We start from the raw sequence: 20,637 nt of genomic DNA on the forward strand, positions 1-20,637 counted from the left end.
AGGTTTACTAGGCTGATGCCGGAGTTGAGGGGGTTGAGCTATGAGGAGAGGCTGAATAGATTAGGCTTGTACTCGTTAGAGTTTAGAAGAATGAGGGGAGATCTCATTGAGACGTATAAGATGATGAATGGGATGGATAGGATGGAGGTGGAGAGACTCTTCCCGCTCAGAAAGGACAGTAGGACTAGAGGGCACAGCCTCAAGATAAAGGGGGGGCGGTTTAGAACAGAGTTGAGGAGGAACTTCTTCACTCAAAGAGTGGTGAATCTCTGGAATTCTCTGCCCGTTGAAGTGGTGGAGGCTACCTCGCTAAATATTTTTAAGACGCAGGTTGATGGGTTTTTGATAGGCAAGGGGATTAAGGGTTATGGGGAGAGGGCAGGAATGTGGAACTGAGCAACAACAGATCAGCCATGATCTTATTGAATGGCGGGGCAGGCTCGAAGGGCTAGATGGCCTACTCCTGCTCCTATTTCTTATGTTCTTATGTTCTAATAGTGGCATACAGTTTGTAAGAGTTCGCACAGCTATAATAGCAGTACAGGGCTTGCAATAGTGGCACATCGTTTGTAATAATAGTGCAGGGTTTGTAATAGTAACACCAGGCCTGTAATAGTAGCACAGGTCTTATAATGGTGGCATAGAGTCTGCAGTAGTGGCATAGGGCCTGTAATAGTGGCACAGGGCTCATAATAACGGCACAGTTTGTAATAGTGGCACAGAGCCTGTAATAGCAGCACAGGGCTTGTAATAGTGGCACAGAGCCTGTAGTAGCAGCACAGGGCTTGTAATAGTGGCACAGAGCCTGTAATAGCAGCACAGGGATTGTCTGTTTGAAGGTGGGAAGTTGCTGGCGATCTGAGTCTCCTCTCCCTCTTGCCAGGTACAAGCTGTGGGCAGACGAATGTTCCGAGATGTTTGGCGGGATTGAGATCTGTGCCGTTGAAGTCATTCACGGGAAGGATGGCCGAGATAACATCATCGAGGTGAGATGTCAAACAAACGCTCATCTGGAGCCGCTAATCTAATCACATTCGCACAAATTATTAGCTTCCGATAACCCACAAACCAGACAGAGATCAAACACCCACCTCTCTGCCATAAATCACCTCCAACCCAAACAGAATAACCCTCAATTAAACCCCCCACTCCTCAGCCACAAGCGAGCTCCGCACTGCGGCGGGGGGTCAGTGCTGAGGGAGCTCCGCACTGCGGCGGGGGGTCAGTGCTGAGGGAGCTCCGCACTGCGGGAGGGTCAGTGCTGAGGGAGTACCGCACTGTGGGAGGGTCAGCGCTGAGGGAGCGCCACACTGTGGGAGGGTCAGTGCTGAGGGAGCGCCGCACTGTGGGAGGGTCAGTGCTGAGGGAGCGCCGCACTGCGGGAGGGGTCAGTGCTGAGGGAGCGCCGCACTGTGGGAGGGTCAGTGCTGAGGGAGCGCCGCACTGTGGGAGGGTCAGTGCTGAGGGAGGCACTCATCCAGGCGAGTGGGAGAGTATTCCATCACACTCCTGACTTGTGCCTTGTAAATGGTGGACAGGCTTTGCGGGGGGGAGTCAGGAGGTGAGTTACTCTCCGCAGGATTCCCAGCCTCTGACCTGCTCTGGGAGCCACAGTATTTATATGGCTGGGTCCAGTTCAGTTTCTGCTCAGTGGTAACCCCCAGGATGTTGATAGTGGGGGGGAGTGGATTCAGCGATGGGAATGCCATTGAATGTCAAGGGGAGATGGTTAGATCCTCTCTTGTTGGAGATGGACATTGCCTGGTGCTTGTGTGGGGTGAATGTTATTTGAATTCACCTTTGGAGAGCTGTGTGCGAACTCTGTTCTCACCACAGATGCTGACACAGAGTCACTCAGTCACCACATCCCTCCCCTCACACCCTGGCTTGTTGTGAAAGATCATTGGGCGGATGGAGTGGGAGGATGTGTGATTCCCAGATCTCCAACACTAACTCCCTTTGTGAAAAGGAATATCCCTCTGAAATATTCCAGGCTCATGGCTAACCTCGACGTTCCAGAGTGAGACACTGATGGCTGTTTTATCCAACACCACATTAGCATTCCCTTTTAGGAATGTGAACAGAAACAGGCCCATTCAGCCCCTCTCCAGCCTGTTACACAGGAACAGGAGAAGGCCATTCAGCCCCTCTCCAGCCTGTTACACAGGAACAGGAGAAGGCCATTCAGCCCCTCTCCAGCCTGTTACACAGGAACAGGAGAAGGCCATTCAGCCCCTCTCCAGCCTGTTACACAGGAACAGGAGGAGGCCATTAAGCCCCTCTCCAGCCTGTTACACAGGAACAGGAGGAGGCCATTCAGCCCCTCTCCAGCCTGTTACACAGGAACAGGAGGCCATTTAGCCCCTCTCGAGCCTGTTACACAGGAACAGGAGGCCATTCAGCCCCTCTCTCTCAAGCCTGTTACACAGGAACAGGAGGAGGCCATTCAGCCCCTTACTCAGGAACAGGAGGCCGTTCAGCTCTTCTGTCTTACAACCCTTTCTACACCTGCAACCTCCTCCAACCCTCCGAGATCTCTGCACTCCTTAATTCTGGCCTCTAGAGCATCCCCCCGTTCCCTTCCCCCCACCATTGGCAGCCGTTCCTTCAGCTGCCTGGGGGGCCCTAAGCTGTGGAATTCCCTCTCTAAACCCCTCCACCCCTCTGTCTTTCTCTCTCTCTCTCCCTCCTGCTTTGAGACGCTCCTTCAAAGCCGCCCTCCGTGACTGAGCTTTTGGTCGCCTGTCCCTGGTATCTCCCAATGGGGCTCGGGGTCAGATTGACACTGCTGTGAAGGGCCACAGGGATGTTTTGCGCCGGCAAAGGCGCTAGAGAAATGAAGATATTGTCCAGTTTGGGATGGCGTTCTCGCGTCACAGTCTGCAACCTTTTGACCTGCTTGGCTTTTTCTGTTGCTGAACAAAAATATTCCCGATGGGTCACCTGATTTATCTCAGACTTAAGGGTCTCAGGGCTTTAGGCCTGTGGGCGTAGGCTCTATATGACTTGTATACACGTGGGCCAGTGAAGGGATAGGATAGAGGCAAGCCATGGCATCAAGGGGAGACCATCTGCTTTCTGTGACAGTCGCTCTGTAAAATCGGTGTTGCGGACAATTTTGCCGTTACGATGGACCTAGTTGTATTTGCGGCCTAGTGGTTCCAGGCTGTATCCGAGCAATGGCTGGCCTGTCAAAGGAAAAGATTTAACAGCGCGTAAAAGTCAACTCCTTGCGATTGCCTGTTGAAGTTGTGGCTAATCTGTATCTGAACTCATTTGACCCACCTCATTTCCATAACCCTTAATCTCCTTTTCCCAACAAGAATTTATTACTCTCCATGTAGGAATTTCCATTTCATTCCCATTCCCTGGCACTTCCAGCCTTGACTGATTTTTGGGGAGAGAGAGATAGAGACAGTTGCTGATTTCCAATCTCCTGTGGGTGAGGATAGCTGTTTGAGGGTCAGTCCCCTTAGGTATCAGTTCCTGATGGGGAGACTCGCTCAGCACTGACCCTCCCACGGTGCGGCGCTCCCTCGGCACTGAGCCTCCCACGGTGCGGCGCTCCCTCGGCACTGAGCCTCCCACGGTGCGGCGCTCCCTCGGCACTGAGCCTCCCACGGTGCGGCGCTCCCTCGGCACTGAGCCTCCCACGGTGCGGCGCTCCCTCGGCACTGAGCCTCCCACGGTGCGGCGCTCCCTCGGCACTGAGCCTCCCACGGTGCGGCCCTCCCTCGGCACTGAGCCTCCCACGGTGCGGCGCTCCCTCGGCACTGAGCCTCCCACGGTGCGGCGCTCCCTCGGCACTGAGCCTCCCACGGTGCGGCGCTCCCTCAGCACTGACCCTCCATCAGTGCGGCGCTCCCTCAGCACTGACCCTCCATCAGTGCAGCGCTCCCTCAGCACTGACCCTCCATCAGTGCAGCGCTCCCTCAGCATCGCAGTGAAGGGTGGGGAATATTGTGCCTGGCGTCTCTGGACTGGGGTTTGAACCAGTGAACTTCTGAGTCATCTCTGAGTGTGTAACCCTGCACGCCACAGAGGACAGTCTGAATACAAGGTTCCCTTTCATTGTTTATCAAATCCTTGAAGTTGGTGCCAGGAGAATGAAAGTGCGATTGTTTTGTCTGCCCGAGGCACAGGCAGTTATTAAGAGGTGGCAGAATTGGACGGAAGTATTGAGGGTATTTAAACGCAGTGTCTGGCTCACTGCTGTGTCTGAACACTATTAGCTCACTGTTTTCTCACACAGTGAGAGCCGGGTTTGTGAAAGGAGCAATGGAATGTGTTCAGAAATGATCGGGAAAGAGAGAGAGAGCAAGAGGGAGGAGTGAGATGGAGGGAAAGCGAGATGGAGTGGTAGAGAGAGGAGACAGAGAGTAGTATACAGACTGTGATATATCCCACACCCTGAACTGTAACTCTCTGATATAGTCCACACCCCTCACTGTGACACTGATATATCCCACACCTCTCACTGTAACACTCTGATATATCCCACACCCCTCACTGTAACACTCTGATATACCCCACTCCCCTCACTGTAACACTCTGATATATCCCACACCTCTCACTGTAACACTCTGATATATCCCACACCCCTCACTGTAACACTCTGATATACCCCACTCCCCTCACTGTAACACTCTGATATATCCCACACCCCTCACTGTAACACTCTGATATATCCCACACCCTGAACTGTAACACTCTGATATATCCCACACCCCTCACTGTAACACTCTGATATATCCCACACCCCTCACTGTAACACTCTGATATACCCCACTCCCCTCACTGTAACACTCTGATATATCCCACACCCTGAACTGTAACACTCTGATATATCCCACACCCCTCACTGTAACACTCTGATATATCCCACACCCCTCACTGTAACACTCTGATATACCCCACTCCCCTCACTGTAACACTCTGATATATCCCACACCCCTCACTGTAACACTCTGATATACCCCACACCCCTCACTGTAACACTCTGATATATCCCACACCCCTCACTGTAACACTCTGATATACCCCACTCCCCTCACTGTAACACTCTGATATATCCCACACCCCTCACTGTAACACTCTGATATACCCCACACCCCTCACTGTAACACTCTGATATATCCCACACCCCTCACTGTAACACTCTGATATACCCCACTCCCCTCACTGTAACACTCTGATATATCCCACACCCCTCACTGTAACACTCTGATATACCCCACACCCCTCACTGTAACACTCTGATATATCCCACACCCCTCACTGTAACACTCTGATATATCCCACACCCCTCACTGTAACACTCTGATATACCCCACTCCCCTCACTGTAACACTCTGATATACCCCACTCCCCTCACTGTAACACTCTGATATACCCCACTCCCCTCACTGTAACACTCTGATATATCCCACACCCCTCACTGTAACACTCTGATATATCCCACACCCTGAACTGTAACACTCTGATATATCCCACACCCCTCACTGTAACACTCTGATATATCCCACACCCCTCACTGTAACACTCTGATATACCCCACTCCCCTCACTGTAACACTCTGATATATCCCACACCCCTCACTGTAACACTCTGATATACCCCACACCCCTCACTGTAACACTCTGATATATCCCACACCCCTCACTGTAACACTCTGAAATATCCCACACCCCTCACTGTAACACTCTGATATATCCCACACCCCTCACTGTAACACTCTGATATACCCCACACCCCTCACTGTAACACTCTGATATACCCCACTCCCCTCACTGTAACACTCTGATATATCCCACACCCCTCACTGTAACACTCTGATATACCCCACTCCCCTCACTGTAACACTCTGATATACCCCACACCCCTCACTGTAACACTCTGATATACCCCACTCCCCTCACTGTAACACTCTGATATATCCCACACCCCTCACTGTAACACTCTGATATACCCCACACCCCTCACTGTAACACTCTGATATATCCCACACCCCTCACTGTAACACTCTGATATATCCCACACCCCTCACTGTAACACTCTGATATATCCCACACCCCTCACTGTAACACTCTGATATATCCCACACCCCTCACTGTAACACTCTGATATATCCCACACCCCTCACTGTAACACTCTGATATATCCCACACCCCTCACTGTAACACTCTGATATATCCCACACCCCTCACTGTAACACTCTGATATATCCCACACCCCTCACTGTAACACTCTGATATACCCCACACCCCTCACTGTAACACTCTGATATACCCCACACCCCTCACTGTAACACTCTGATATATCCCACACCCCTCACTGTAACACTCTGATATATCCCACACCCCTCACTGTAACACTCTGATATATCCCACACCCCTCACTGTAACACTCTGATATATCCCACACCCCTCACTGTAACACTCTGATATATCCCACACCCCTCACTGTAACACTCTGATATATCCCACACCCCTCACTGTAACACTCTGATATATCCCACACCCCTCACTGTAACACTCTGATATATCCCACACCCCTCACTGTAACACTCTGATATACCCCACACCCCTCACTGTAACACTCTGATATATCCCACACCCCTCACTGTAACACTCTGATATACCCCACACCCCTCACTGTAACGGGTTTCTCCACGCTGTATGTTGCGCAGAATTAAGTGGGAAGTGCTTAACTTTCAATCAACATTAATCTGAATGGAAGCGAGCAGGGGTGCAGGTGGAGCCCTCTGGCTGTGATACAGGGACTGCCACGTTGGAGTCTCTATATCTCAGTGTGGGAGGGATTGCTGTCCGTGTTTTGCTGAGAGGGGGAGGTGTGGACAATTGATCCCGTGTTCTTGAATTAGCTATTGTTGCAGCGCTCACCTGGACACAGGGCCATTTGAGGACATCTGGGCTTCTTGCCAAGTGCCATTTGAGAGAATAAAAATCCTTTTGAATAAATTGCCCATATCCAATGTGCTGTCACCAGTACATAGGAGACAAGACCATTTAAATTCCCAATGTGAGCCCACGCCGCCCTGGGTGGGGGCTCACGTTTCCTTCTCACTCAGGGTGTCGTGTGTCTGAGTCCAGACTCCCGAGACCTCAGCCTTGGCTGAAAATGTCGGAGGGTCAGTGCCGAGGGAGTGCTGCACTGTGGGAGGGTCAGTGCCGAGGGAGCGCCGCACTGTCGGAGGGTCAGTGCTGAGGGAGGGCCGCACTGTGGGAGGGTCAGTGCCGAGGGAGCGCCGCACTGTGGGAGGGTCAGTGCCGAGGGAGCGCCGCACTGTGGGAGGGTCAGTGCTGAGGGAGCGCCGCACTGTGGGAGGGTCAGTGCTGAGGGAGCGCCGCACTGTGGGAGGGTCAGTGCTGAGGGAGCGCCGCACTGTGGGAGGGTCAGTGCCGAGGGAGCGCCGCACTGTGGGAGGGTCAGTGCCGAGGGAGGGCCGCACTGTGGGAGGGTCAGTGCCGAGGGAGCGCCGCACTGTGGGAGGGTCAGTGGGATACAGGAGGGGTAAGGCGGGGATCGAGGGAGACGGGGAGAAGGCGGGGATCGAGGTAGACGGGGAGAAGGCGGGGATCAAGGGAGACGGGGAGAAGGCGGGGATCGAGGGAGACGGGGAGAAGGCGGGTCATTCGTGGTGTGCTGATTGAGCTGCTCTGTGTAGACCATTGAAAGTGAATGGGCAGCACGGTAGCACAGTGGTTAGCACTGCTGCCTCATGACACCAGGGTCCTGGGTTCGAGTCCCGGCTTGGGTCACTGTCTGTGTGGAGTTTGCACATTCTGCTTGTGTCCGCCTGGGTTTCCTCCCACAGTCCAAAGATGTGCTGGTTAGGTTGATTGGTGTGCTAAACTTGCCCCTTAGTGTCCTGAGATGCTTAGGTTAGAGGGATTAGCAGGAAAATGTGTAGGGATATGGGGGTAGGGCCTGGGTGAGATTGTGGTCAGTGCAGACTCGATGGGCCAAATGGCCTCTTTCTGCATTACGAATGGGATCAATGATCTGGTTATGTAGCTGTTTTTCAATGGCAGCACACTGTCACTGTGAGCTGTGGGGATCCCTCACTCTGTGAGCCACACTCTGTTGACCCAGCACTGTGTTCATATCGAGGTGGTTCTGAGCTGTGTAACCATTCTCCAGTCACTGTGGAGGATGGAAACTCTGAGTCTGTGTTCCCGCTGGAGTTAATCAGCTTCCCCCAGGGTCTACACAGTGCCGTCACATCAACATTCCTGTATTGCAGAGAGGATCCTGGACTAAACCAAACATGGGAAAGGCAAAAATCCCAGTCACGTATCTCAGCATGCACTCATTCACATTGCAGACCAGCTAACTCCCTCTGCCAGTGATTCAGGGAACTGACACACAGATAACCTACATCATTGGATTGAGGGGAGGTGCTGACCCTCCCGCAGTGCGGTGCTCCCTCAGCGCCGACCCCCCCGCAGTGTGGTGCTCCCTCAGCGCCGACCCTCCCGCAGTGCGGCGCTCCCTCAGCACTGACCCTCCCACAGTGCGGCGCTCCCTCAGCACTGATCCTATCACAGTGTGGCGCTCCCTCAGTACTGACCCTCCCACAGTGCGGCGCTCCCTCAGCACTGACCCTCCCACAGTGCGGCGCTCCCTCAGTACTGACCCTCCCACAGTGCGGCGCTCCCTCAGCACTGACCCTCCCGCAGTGCGGCGCTCCCTCAGCACTGACGTGTGGGTGTGTTTTCAGATTGGGTGACAGGGTTGGGGTGTCCAAGTGGGTCTTTGAACCCACGGCTCCCTGATCCGGAGGCGAGAGGGTGAGTGAAACGGTTTTCTGGGCACGGGTGGCACCTGTTATTTTTGTGACATTTTTCAGTCTCTCATGTTGACACTGTTCTCTCCCCAGGTAATGGACTGTGCCATGCCGCTGATTGGGGAACATCAGGAGGAAGATAAACAGCTGATTGCTGATCTCGTGGTGGCTAAGATGAGTAAGGTTCTGCCCAGGACTCCCATTCCATCTCCAGTCAGACCCCCCACAGCCCAGCAGCCTCAGGTAAAAACTGGACACTCGCAACATGGAAGCTTACAATTAATCTCCCCTCACTCTGTCCCCCTCCATATCCCCTATCTGGTGTATCTCCAATTCCCCGACCCTCCTGCCCATGTGAGTCTCTGTCTCCTCACTCGCGATGATGATGGCCTCGATTTAATCTTCCCCCTTCACCCTCTCTGCTCTCAAGGAGAATCATAGAATCCTGATTGGGCCGAATGGCCTCCTTCCACACTTTCAGTCTGCACTGACCACAATCCCCACCCAGGCCCTATCCCCGTAACCCCACGTATTTACCCTCTTCGTCCCCCTGAAACTGAAGGGCGATTTAGCCTTGCCAGTCAACCGAACCTGCACGTCTTTGGACCGATCCCAGTCTCTCTCTCTCTCCCTCTACGTCAACTCTCGTCCCCTCATCCCGAGGGACCTTCCTGGGTGGATCTCCCTCTACCCTCACCCCTACTCAAAATCCCTCCTCACGTGCTGGAGCTCAGCTCTAGAATTGAAGGCTGTACTTGTAGCTGAGGCCTGACTTGGGTTGTAAAGTTACTCACTGGCTTTAGAATTCTAATACTGCTTACAAAAGATCACCCAAACCCCCACATCTCTCCGTTCCCCTTTTTAATGATGCCTTCATCCCTCTTCTTGCCCATTACAGCGACAGTGTTTCTGTATGGATGTATTACAGTGAAATCCCCTCTTGAGCTCAGGAAACTTTCTTGTGTGTGGTGAGAGATGTATTTTGTTTGAAAAAGACCCCAACTTTTTGGGATTATGCTGGTATTCTGCGTGGGTGAAGAAAGTTGTGTGGGCATCCAGGGTTAAATAAAGGTCATTCGAGAGGGCTGTGAGGGTTAAAAGATAAATGGGTTGGGCTGACAAACTTGTCACGAGAGGTGATGGAGGGTTTGAGTCACAGGTGAATAGTTGAATCAGAAATTTGCATCAGGAGATAAATGGGAAAGCCGGTTTTTCGGCTTTTGAATTTCAAAAGGGAGTTCAGAGGTGACAAGAAGCATTTGCATCTTACAGCAGTTCCACGAGGAAACTGGGATGATCCGAAAATCGTGTGTGTATCCAGGGATAATTAAACAGGGAGACAGTCACTAGAGAGACTCTGTGAAGGCTAAGTGATAAAAACGTTAGGTTGATGCATTTGTAATCATAGAATCCCTACAGTGCAGAAGGAGGCCATTCAGCCCACTGAGTCTGCACTGACCACAATCCCACCCTATCCCCACAAACGCATGCATTTACCCCAGCTAATGCCCCTGACACTAAGGAGTAAGTTAGCATGGCCAATCCACGTAACCCAGACATCTTTGCAGTGTGGAAGGAAACCAGAGCACCCAGAGGAAACCCACACAGACACAGGGAGGATGTGCAGACTCTGCATAGACAGTGACCGAAGCCAGGAATTGAACCCGAGTCCCTGGTGCTGTGAGGCAGCAGTGCTGACCACTGTGCCCACCATGCCGCCCCTGGAAGGTTATGGAGGGTTTGAGTCATAAATGAAAAGTTTGGATCTGAAATTTGCATCAGGGATAAGTTGGAAATTTGGTTTTACAGCTATTGAATTTCAAAAGGGAGCTCAGGGACAACAGGAGACAGGTGCATCTTACTGGAGTTCCCTGAGTAACCAGGGAGAGATTTATTAAATTTTTACTGATCCACTCAAGGCATAAATTAGAACATGAAGGATTTTTATATTTGATGTTTTTTTAACTGGGCAGCTTTCATTTTGTGCTGAGGTTTCTTACCACATCTTCTTAATAAGTCCTTTTAATATTCTTAAAGATGTTACTGGGGTTCTAAGCTTTTGGGGTCAGTAGCTCCTCCGACACAACATAGATGAAGTTTATAATCGGTGAGACGGATTTCTCTGTGGGGTCGGGAGTGCTCAGTTGTAACACTGGCTGTGATCATAACAGGTTTAAGAGTTGGGGACTCCAGGAGAATTCCTTGGGATGGATAATTAATAGCTAATTGTGATTGGGAGAGAGAGAGAGAGGAGGTTTATTCTGCTGTTGGATGCCAAGCTAACAATGTATTTTCCTGTGTGTCTTATCCCCCAACCCCCACCCCACCTTGCCGCAGATGTCCCCTCACCCGATGTCAACGCAGGCTCCCTCGCGGCAGAGCTCAGGGCTGCAGCAAGGACCCCTCCCCCAGCAACGCCCTCCTCCACAAGGTAACCACAGCACCCCCATGCTCTGATGGCTGTGTCGCACCCTAGCCTCCGGACCTTGGTATTTCTGCTATTCAGCGAAAGGTGGTGGGGGGGTGGGGGGGGTTGGGGGTGGTCCTGCAGACTGAACCACTCACTGCCTCGCGGGTTGGTGTGGGGGGGTATTGCTACAAGTGGATCGGACCACCTCCCTCCCCCAGGGTGCACGTGGTGGGGACAGCTAGCCTTAGCAGATCATTTTCTACCCCAGTGGACTAAACCATTTCCTATCCAATGGAGTGAACCATGAGGATTCTCACCCTGAACACCACCCCACCCCCAGTTTGATTCTCATCTGTAGAATTCAAACCGCAGTGATTACGTACCGTAGGGTCCAGCAGGCCGGTGGGGAGACATTCTGTCATTTCCCGATCTAATACTGGAATCTGCTCTGGAACTATCATAAGAACATAAGAAATAGGAGCAGGAGTAGGCCATCTAGCCCTTCGAGCCTGCCCCGCCATTCAATAAGATCATGGCTGATCTGAAGTGGATCAGTTCCACTTTCCCGCTTTCTCCCCATAACCCTTAATTCCCTATCCTGGGACTGACCAGATTTCCATTACCCTTCGGGTGAAGAGGTCGCTCCTGAGAATAGGAATCCCGCGTGGATGGGCTGGAATGATAAAGGGATGGGAGAGTTACTGTGTAAATAGCATTGCCGAGACTCCCCCATTGCAGGCACTGTGTTCAGTTCCTGGGAGTCAGTGAGAGACTAATTGCACAGACGAGAATGAATGTGTTCAGTTCTAGGCCCAGGTCACTCAGAGACTAATTGGACAGATGGGACTAACTGCTTAGTTCTGGGGCTGGGGTCACTGCGAGACTATTTGCGCAGACGGGAGCAACTATTTTCAGTTCTGGGGTCATGGCTGTTAATGTGCAACATCTCGAGGGGCTGAATGGCCTCCTCCTGTTTCTGATTTAATAATAACTAGATTAACTCTTTTTTTTTCTATTACAGGGGGTCCTCAACAGCCTCCCGGACATCAGCCTCATCGCCAAGGCCCTCCCTCACATCAGAGGCCTCCTCCACAAGGCCAGCAGATCCAAGGCCTGAGTCCACAGTCCGGCAGTCCCTCCAGCCACCAGCAGAGAGCGATAAGCCCCACGGCCCAGGCTCCTCCACCCATTCAGCGCCAACTGAGCCCCGTGGGTCAACCTGCCCAGCAACAGCAGCAGCAGCAACGCCAGGGGCCTCCACAGCAGGCCCGGACACCCAACCAGCCGTCACCGCAGCAACAGAGGCATGCCAGCGGTGGGCAGGGTTCACCCCAGATGGCCCGGCAACCAGCGGGCCTGGTCGGCCAGCACTCCCCCCAGCACCAGCGCCAACCGGGACCCGGGGCACAGCAGCAGCCACAACAACAACGGCAGGCCTCCTCTGGGCCACAGCAGCAGGCAAAACCTCCAGGCCCAACCCCCGGCCAGCCTCACCGCCAGACGGGCCCCGGAGGCCAACAGGCCCAGCATCCCCGGCAGCCTGGACAAGGAGGGCCACAGCGGCAAGGAGGCCCGGGAGGCCAGCAACCTCAACGTCAACCGCAAGCAGCGCCACCCCAGCAGAGGGGGCCCGGGCAACAGCAGCCATCCAGGCAGGTGCCCCCCACCACTCAGCAGCCCAGGCCTGTCGTCCAAGGCCAACAAGGGCAAGGCCCGATGGGTCCAGGCCAGCAGCAGGGCAGGCCTTCCATCCAGCAGAAGCCCCCATCGCTTCAGAAGGCACCACAGCAAGATGTGCCCCCCCCTCATCCTCAAATGAAGTAAGTATTGTTTCAGCAGTTAGGGCTTTGGCCTTGTGTGGTCCAGTTGAACCTACACAGTTCAGAATCATTTAGGTGAACCGAAGTAAGGCTACTTCAGCCTCGTTCTGCCTAGATTGGCCTGGTTCAGGATTAAGAGGCCTAATGGGCTGAGTTTGGACTGGTTCAGGCTCTTGAAGCCTGCCTGGGCCTGGTTGGGCTTAGGCTAGTGAAATTTAGTTAGGCCCAGTTCAGCAGAATCAGGTTGATGTAGTTTGGTGCAGCTAGGCCTAGTACAGGTGGGTGAAGCTGAGTTCAGTCCAGAGTGTCCTTAGCTCAGCCCAGAGCAACCTTAGTGGGCCCTCACTCAGCGCAGAACGGTCTAGGGCGGCCTAGCTCAGTCCAGAGTGTCCCAGCAGCAGTCGGGTGCACCGAGGCCCCCGGGGGGCTTTTCTGTGGATCACAGACAGACTTTACTCACGCGATAGTGTCCGGGAGGGAGAGACGAACTGCATGTAGCCTTGTTCAACCCTGCCCCACCTCCTCATTATCGATAGATCAATCTCACAGAAAAATAATCTCCGACCAGGTACAAATACTGCCCCCGCCCCACCCTCCGCAACCGGTCACAGCAGAGCCTCTCCACCCAGAGCATCCTACTTGGGCCCAGTTCAGTTCTCCTGCAGTTTTCTCCATTAATTCTTGCCTGAGGGGAGGCCTCACAGTCTGGGCAGCTCTTGATACTGGCTGTTAAATTCGAGAAGCCTTGGGCCTGGTTGCTCAGCCTAAACCCCAGGTAGCTTGAAGAGACCTGCGATGTCCCCCCCACCCCCACCCCACCAAGGCACACTGACCCGGGGGCTGCAGGGCTGTTCACGGAGTACAATCCCCATTCTGTCGAGATATATCCCATCCAGCCGTCAGACCACCTCCCCCAAAAATCTACAGACAAAGTTCTGTGCCTTTTTAGGGGTTAAGGAGTCTGTTGCCTACCACACCTGATGTCTCTAGAGGGTTTGTGTTTGTGACAACCCTCCCGCGGCGCCCCCTCGGCACCGACCCTCCCGCGGCGCCCCCTCGGCACCGACCCTCCCGCGGCGCCCCCTCGGCACCGACCCTCCCTCGGCACGGTGCCCCCTCGGGTGGCTTGGGGACTCGAACACAGGACATTGTGACTTTGAGGCGAGAATGTCACCTGATTGGCCAGGACTGCTGGGTGGAGGTGGGAGTGAGGGAGGGACAGAGAGTTTGGGAGGTAGAGTATGGGTGGGTAAATGTGAGAGGGAGGGAGTGGGGCTGAGAAGGCTTGGGAGGGAGGGTGTGGGAGGTAGGAAGGGAGTGGGAGGGAGGGTGAGAGAGGATGAAGGACCATGTGGGAGGGGGTTTGCGGGAGGGAGTGGGAGAGATGCCATATTATTGCAGTGAGATTGGTGCTCACCTTGCCCGGGCCGGGAGACTGGGCAGGGAGTGAGGCTCTCCGATGCCCATTCGATCGGGACAGGCCCATCCTGGGATATATTGTCCTGAGCTCTGGTGTGGTCTGAACGAGAGAGTGTGAGCGTGTCTCATGTGCTTAATAGTAATCTTCTCACATTACTCTCCAGCAAATCACAGTCTCTGACAAATACCTTCAACATTCCAGAAACTCTGCTGTCTCGTACAAGTCTCAGTCATGATGAGGTAAAGGCCGAAACTATTCGCAACCTGAGGAAATCCTTCGCTAGTCTCTTCTCTGATTGAGGGAGCCCCTCTCTATCTCTCTATCCATCCTTTCCTTTTCTCTCTCTCTCTCCCCCTTCCTGACAGCGCCTCCCTCTCTCTGCTCTGACATGCCACTATCTCTCCCTCAACGTCTCAGTCCCTCTCCCCCGATCCTCACTCCCCAGTTCTCTCTCTACAGCCCACTCTATCCTTCCGTCTATCTCTCTCTCTCTCTGCCCCTCTTCCACTCAATCTCTCCCTCCCAGTCCCTCTGTCCCTCCACTTCCATCATTCCATCTCCTGTAACCTGCCTTTCTCAGACTCTCTCTCTCCCTCCCTCCATCCCACTCCCTGTATCTTGTGGACTCTCTCCCTCCCTCTCTCTCCTTTCCCCCTGATACTTCCCCACCCTCTCTCTGTCCCTCTCTCCCATTCTCACTTGCAGCCAGCTGTCCCAGCAGCAGTCGGGTGCACCGAGGCCCCCGGGGGGCTTTTCTGTGGATCACAGACGGACTTTACTCACGCGATAGTGTCCGGGAGGGAGAGACGAACTGCATGTAGCCTTGTTCAACCCTGCCCCACCTCCTCATTATCGATAGATCAATCTCACAGAAAAATAATCTCCGACCAGGTACAAATACTGTCCCCGCCCCACCCTCCGCAACCGGTCACAGCAGAGCCTCTCCCACACGCACCCGTTAACTTCTCAGTACTGAGGGTGACAGGCCAGGGGGTTGGGGGCGGGGGTGCAGTCCCAGTTAGAGACCCTCTGCCCTCGCTCCCCCCTTCCTGAGATCCTCCTCTGTATGGTTGCATTGGTTATCCGATGGTGAGTGTTGGGGGTCCGGGGGTGGAGTGGGGGGCCACATTCCGAGCCTGAAGCCAGCCCCTGCGACCATTGACATTATTTCTCACCCACTGTCCCGTAGCACACGGGAGAGGGGCCATTCGCTCCATTGGAACTGTGCTGACCCCTCTCCAGACAGCTGCGATTCTGCCCTCCCCTCCTTTTGAGGGTGAATCTGTCCTCTTGGGCAGCGCCTTCCGGATCACATCAAAAAGATGTCGGGTTCTTTTACCAATTCTCTGTCACCCCCTACCTCTGCGGTTAGCAACCCTCTTGCCAGTGGTCAGGCCTCCATCCTGGGCTGCAGGAGGCCTGGTTGCCCCGGAAACCAGTACTGGTCACCGCTGGGATGGAGGCCCTGGAGACTGGTTAATGGTTGCCAACTTTGGTTGATGTCTTCCTGGTGGTTATAGCATGACCACCGCGCCCCCCACCCATTCCCCTCACTCACACACACCATCCCGACTTGGAAATATATTGGCCGTTCCTTCACTGGGTCAAAATCCTGGGACTCCCTCCCTAACAGCGCTGTGGGTGTACCTACACCACACAGGACTGCAGTGGGTTCAAGATGGCGGCTCGCCCACCACCTTCTCAAGGGGCAATTAGTAATGGGGGTAAATGCTGGGCTAAACAGTGACATCCACATTCCTGTGAATTAATAAAGAGTGCAAGTTAGAATTCAAGTTAAGAGTTCCTCCATGGAAATAAAGACAAAGTGAAGGAGGCCAGGGCCCAGAGGCCTCAGCCTGAAGGCCTGGGCCTGGAGGCCGAGGCCGAAGTCCACACTTGTTGCTCTGCCAATGCTTCTGGAGGGGGGGCCGGGGGAGCGGTGACCATAGACCAAAGGAGATTATTTTTCAGTCCCCCCATCCTTCCCCCCGCCATCACTTACACTGCCCTCAAAACACATATCTTGTGCAATGTAAATACACTTGTGTAACCTATCATCGCTGTTGGTTCTGTATTGTAAAACACTCAGCGTGATTGAAGAATATCACTGTGATTGTAAATGGTGTCCACTATATATCCGGGAGTCCCAGAGGCTGCTGAGAGGTGAATCCCGTGGAGCTGGGGGAGGGGATAGAAACAGGGAGGAGGCCATTCAGCCCCTCAGTTCATCAATGGCAACCGACCTGTCCCTTTCCTGGGGTCACTCACACCCCCCCGCCCATTGTGAGGGACATTTTTTCAGGGCAGCTTCGCTGTCTGTCGGGACACACTCCCGCCCAAGGCATCCCTAGCCTAGCTGAGCTGAGCACAAGTCATTGCCAGGGAGCTCAGCCCGCGATCGAGCGGGCATCCCAAGATGGCCACCGATGGAGTGGGTGCCCACATAGACACCCCACAGCACAAAGAGGACACAATTGGGTCAGAGGTTTGGTTTTGACCCTGGGCCTCAGCAGCTCCCTCTTGGTTCCAGGGGATTGAGACCAGGGGACAGGCCTCAATGCTGGACAGCGAGCGGCTCAAGCTCCCTCCTCCAGTCTGCCTCTTCATGGTACTCACCCGTACTGCAGACCCGTTTCAATTTGGAGTCACCTCGCTCAAGCTGACCACCCCCCACTCCGGGTAAGTTAACCCTTCCCCAGTCGCCCAAAATCAAGCCTTCCTCACCAGGCTCTGGGACCCATCTCCTCATAGTATTCCGTCAGTGGTACCGTGTGTATCTATAACTGAGGTCTGTACCTCTTTGTGTATTTTAGATGTTGTAATTCTATGCACACTGCCTTATATTGTAGTTTAAGTGTCCCTTTGAACCCTTGTGGTAAGTGCCCCTGTTTATGTGCAATCTTAGCCAAATGTTCTTCTGAAAACTGGCACTGTTATTGGGGCTGGAATGGCCATTCAGTCAGAACCATTCACTATGCCTGGATCACTGATCCTCCCCGCTCCATCGTCCCCATCCTTCCGCCAACCATCCCGTTATATTCCTGTCCCCGCTCACTCATCCTGACCTGCCTTCCCAACCCTGTCTGCCAGACCCCTTCCCTCTCCTGGCATTCCTCTCTTGCACCCATTGCCCCACCGCCCCATTGTACCCATCGCCAGGGTCACCACTGACCTCACTGTAGCCTTCAGCTAAAGCCCCCCCTTCCTCTCTCTGGGAACTTGCACCCTAACCTCTCTCTGGGAACCTACACCTTAACCTCATGAGCACAGAGTTCATTTCCACATCTTAGAAACATGGAAAATAGGAGGCCATTCAGCCCTTCAAGGCTGCTCTGTCATTCATTATGATCATGGCTGGTCATCTAACCCTTCCCTGGTAACTTGCTTTGAATGCACTGGAATGTTAGCTGTAAGATTGTAACAGGAGCTAGGAGTGAGGCCATTCAGCCCCTTGAACCCTGTTCCCCCCATTAAGATCATTCTGATTGTGCCCTCCAATGAGTGTAAGCTTGGGCTTAAACGTGCACATTCCCCGAATATTCCTCTCACTGACATTAGCAAGTGAAATTCCTGCCTTGTCTTAATGACTGAGGGCCAGAGGGACATTGAGGTGTTTATCCAAAAGATCCCTGAAGGCAGAAGGACAGATAGAAAAGGTGGTTAAAAAAGCACATGGGATACTTGCCTTTATTACAGGTATAGAAGAGCAGGGAGGTTATTATGGAGGTGTATAAAATGCTGGTGAGGCCACAGCTAGAGGCACTGTGTGCAGTTCTCATCGCCGCACTATAGGATGTGATTGCACTGGGAGGGGTGCAGAGAAGATTCCTTGGGATGGTGTCTGGGCTGGAGTGTTTTCACTGTATCCGAGGCTGGAGTTGTTTTCCTCAGAGCAGAGAAGGGGGGAACCTGATCGAAGTGTATAAAATTATAAGGCACACACATAGGGTGGATAGGAAGGAACTTTTCCCCTAGTAGAGGGGTCAGTAACCAGGGAGATTGATTTAAGATCGGGGGCAGGAGATTTAGAGGGGATTTGAAGAAAAACTTTTTCATCCTGAGGGTGATGGGAATCTGGAACTCAATGCCTGAAAGGATGGATGATGAGGAGCCCTCACAACACTAAAGAAACATTTAGATAAACACTTGGAGACTCTGCAAGCTATGGACCAAGTGCTGGAAAATGGGATTAGGATAGTTCTTGATGGCCAGTGCAGACACAGTGGGCCGAATGGCCTCTTTCTGTGCTGTGAAACTGACAGTTTTACTTGATGTTTCTGAACACTTGTAAAGAAGCACCCCCCCCGCTCCGCCCCATCCCTAACCCGCAACTGTGAAAGCCCCTCCACCGAGAAATGGTCTTGAGAAGGAAAAGAGGAAGTAGCTGGAAATTAATCTGTCCAGGTTGCCAACAGGAACTCTGTCTGAGCTGCCAGTCCATCCTTGCATGGTCAGTACAGCCTGAACATTGCACAGACCCATTAACCCTGAACCCACACAATGCTGCAGGCAAACACCCGCTGAAGCACCTCTACCTTCCCTAATCCAACTCAAAACCCCTACAAAAAACTGAGTCACCCAGTCAAAAGCTCAAGGGCAGCCCAGCCTCACTCAACACAGCCTAGGCCAACCTGACCCCGCCCAGCACCACCCGGCCTTGTCCAAGCCCCTCCCTGCCCAACACCACCACAATCCCGCACGACCCTGCCCCGCCCAACACCACCCAGCCCTGTCCAACACCACCCCAATCCTGCATGACTCTGCCCCACACACCGCCCAGCCCTGTCCAAGCCCCACACACTGCCCAGCCCCACCCAACACCACCCACCCGACCCCGCTCTGCCCAAGCCAGGCTAATCTAATCCAACCGAACTGTCCATTAACCATTGAATCCTCCCTGGATCATAGAGAATTGGGACAGGAGTAGACCACTTGGTCCTGCTAACCTGCTCCACCAAGCATTACAATCATGGCTGATCCCCTTTCTCAGTGCATATTCCCCTTTGTGGGGAAGAGACTAAAACTCTACTTCCCCCGGTGCATGTCCGTTTACTCGCTGTACATTGTAACACTGAGAGACATGGACATTCCAGCCCCAACCTCCTAATTGTAAATATTATTCCTGGAAGTGTATGCCTACCTGTGGACTGTATGCAATTCTGTAATATCCTCGCGACAACTGTATCGTGGACGCTCTCGCACTGATGCCCGGACGGAAAACGCTGAACGCTGTTCCCCCTGGTGGGGTGTACGTCCCGTTGCTGTGACAGCGGCTAAGGTAAAGGCGTCCAGTAGCCCAGTGGAGGAGGAGGAGAAGGTGGGAGCCATCTACAGATGCCAGCCTTGACTCGAACAGGATGCCTGCATTGCCAGCTCCCTGGCGGATTACCGGGCGCAGTCTCGACTGTTTGGAGGGAAGGAATATGGGTTGGAGATGGGTGGACGGGGAAGGGGAAGGTGGAAAGGAAGGAAAGTGACTTTCCGCTCACACATCTGAACGTCCTCCCCTGAACTGTGAAAGGACATGTCTCCCCTTACTACCCCTTGCCACAGACAAAGAAAGAAAGGAGCTTCGACCCACGGGGCATCAGAGGGACGGGGGGAGGCACAAAAATTCTACAAAGCCCCCCTCCCGCCCCATCCGTTCCTGAAACAGCCCATGGAGAAGACAGGCAAACCGATTACCACAGTTAACAATGGGAAGATCTCCACACGAGGCTTGGGGAACCTGGTTGATAGGGTGTTGTCTGCCTGTATCCCAGGGGGATTGAACACTGGTAGACACGGGTGGGATTTGCACACTGACCAACACATCCCCTCTCACCCATCAACGCCAGGCCCCCACCGTCCTGGGAATCAGTTGCGTTCACGAACAAATGCTGCAGTGGTGACCGTGAGAACTTTAAAAATTTGCACGTCTTAAAAGGGAAGGGGCTGAGGGAGGGGCATTGGGTGGGGGGTGCAAATGTTGTACAAAAATTAAAATGGATTATTATTATAGGCCTCCCCACCCCACGCCCCCACTGGCCCCCATCATCCTTTCTTATAGTCACGTATTACTCATGTATGGAATACGGTTACTTAATGTTAGATGAAATAATCTTGTGTTTGTATATGAAGCAGTCTAACACAGTAATAGATATCTTATATGGAGCACTGTTCAATTCTATTAAATACT

The 20,637-nt window shown here is 53.3% G+C and overlaps 1 protein-coding gene across 2 annotated transcripts in view; it reads left to right on the plus strand.

Annotated features, from left to right (window-relative positions):
- The window catches only part of LOC145339461 (synapsin-2-like), a 111,558-nt gene extending 90,921 nt beyond the window's left edge, over positions 1–20,637 (plus strand). The window contains exons 9-13 of one of the 2 annotated variants that reach the window (XM_080183930.1): positions 884–986; positions 8,903–9,052; positions 11,147–11,240; positions 12,241–13,039; positions 14,623–20,637. In XM_080183930.1, coding sequence (XP_080040056.1) covers positions 884–986; positions 8,903–9,052; positions 11,147–11,240; positions 12,241–13,039; positions 14,623–14,758 — 1,282 coding nt within the window. In that variant the 3' untranslated portion in view covers positions 14,759–20,637. The remainder of the gene's footprint in view (positions 1–883; positions 987–8,902; positions 9,053–11,146; positions 11,241–12,240; positions 13,040–14,622) is intronic. The other variant, XM_080183931.1, reaches the window with a different exon arrangement.

The sequence above is a fragment of the Carcharhinus amblyrhynchos genome, unplaced genomic scaffold (genome assembly GCF_965287045.1).
Source record: "Carcharhinus amblyrhynchos unplaced genomic scaffold, sCarAmb.v2.hapA scaffold_477, whole genome shotgun sequence".
NCBI lineage: Eukaryota > Metazoa > Chordata > Chondrichthyes > Carcharhiniformes > Carcharhinidae > Carcharhinus > Carcharhinus amblyrhynchos.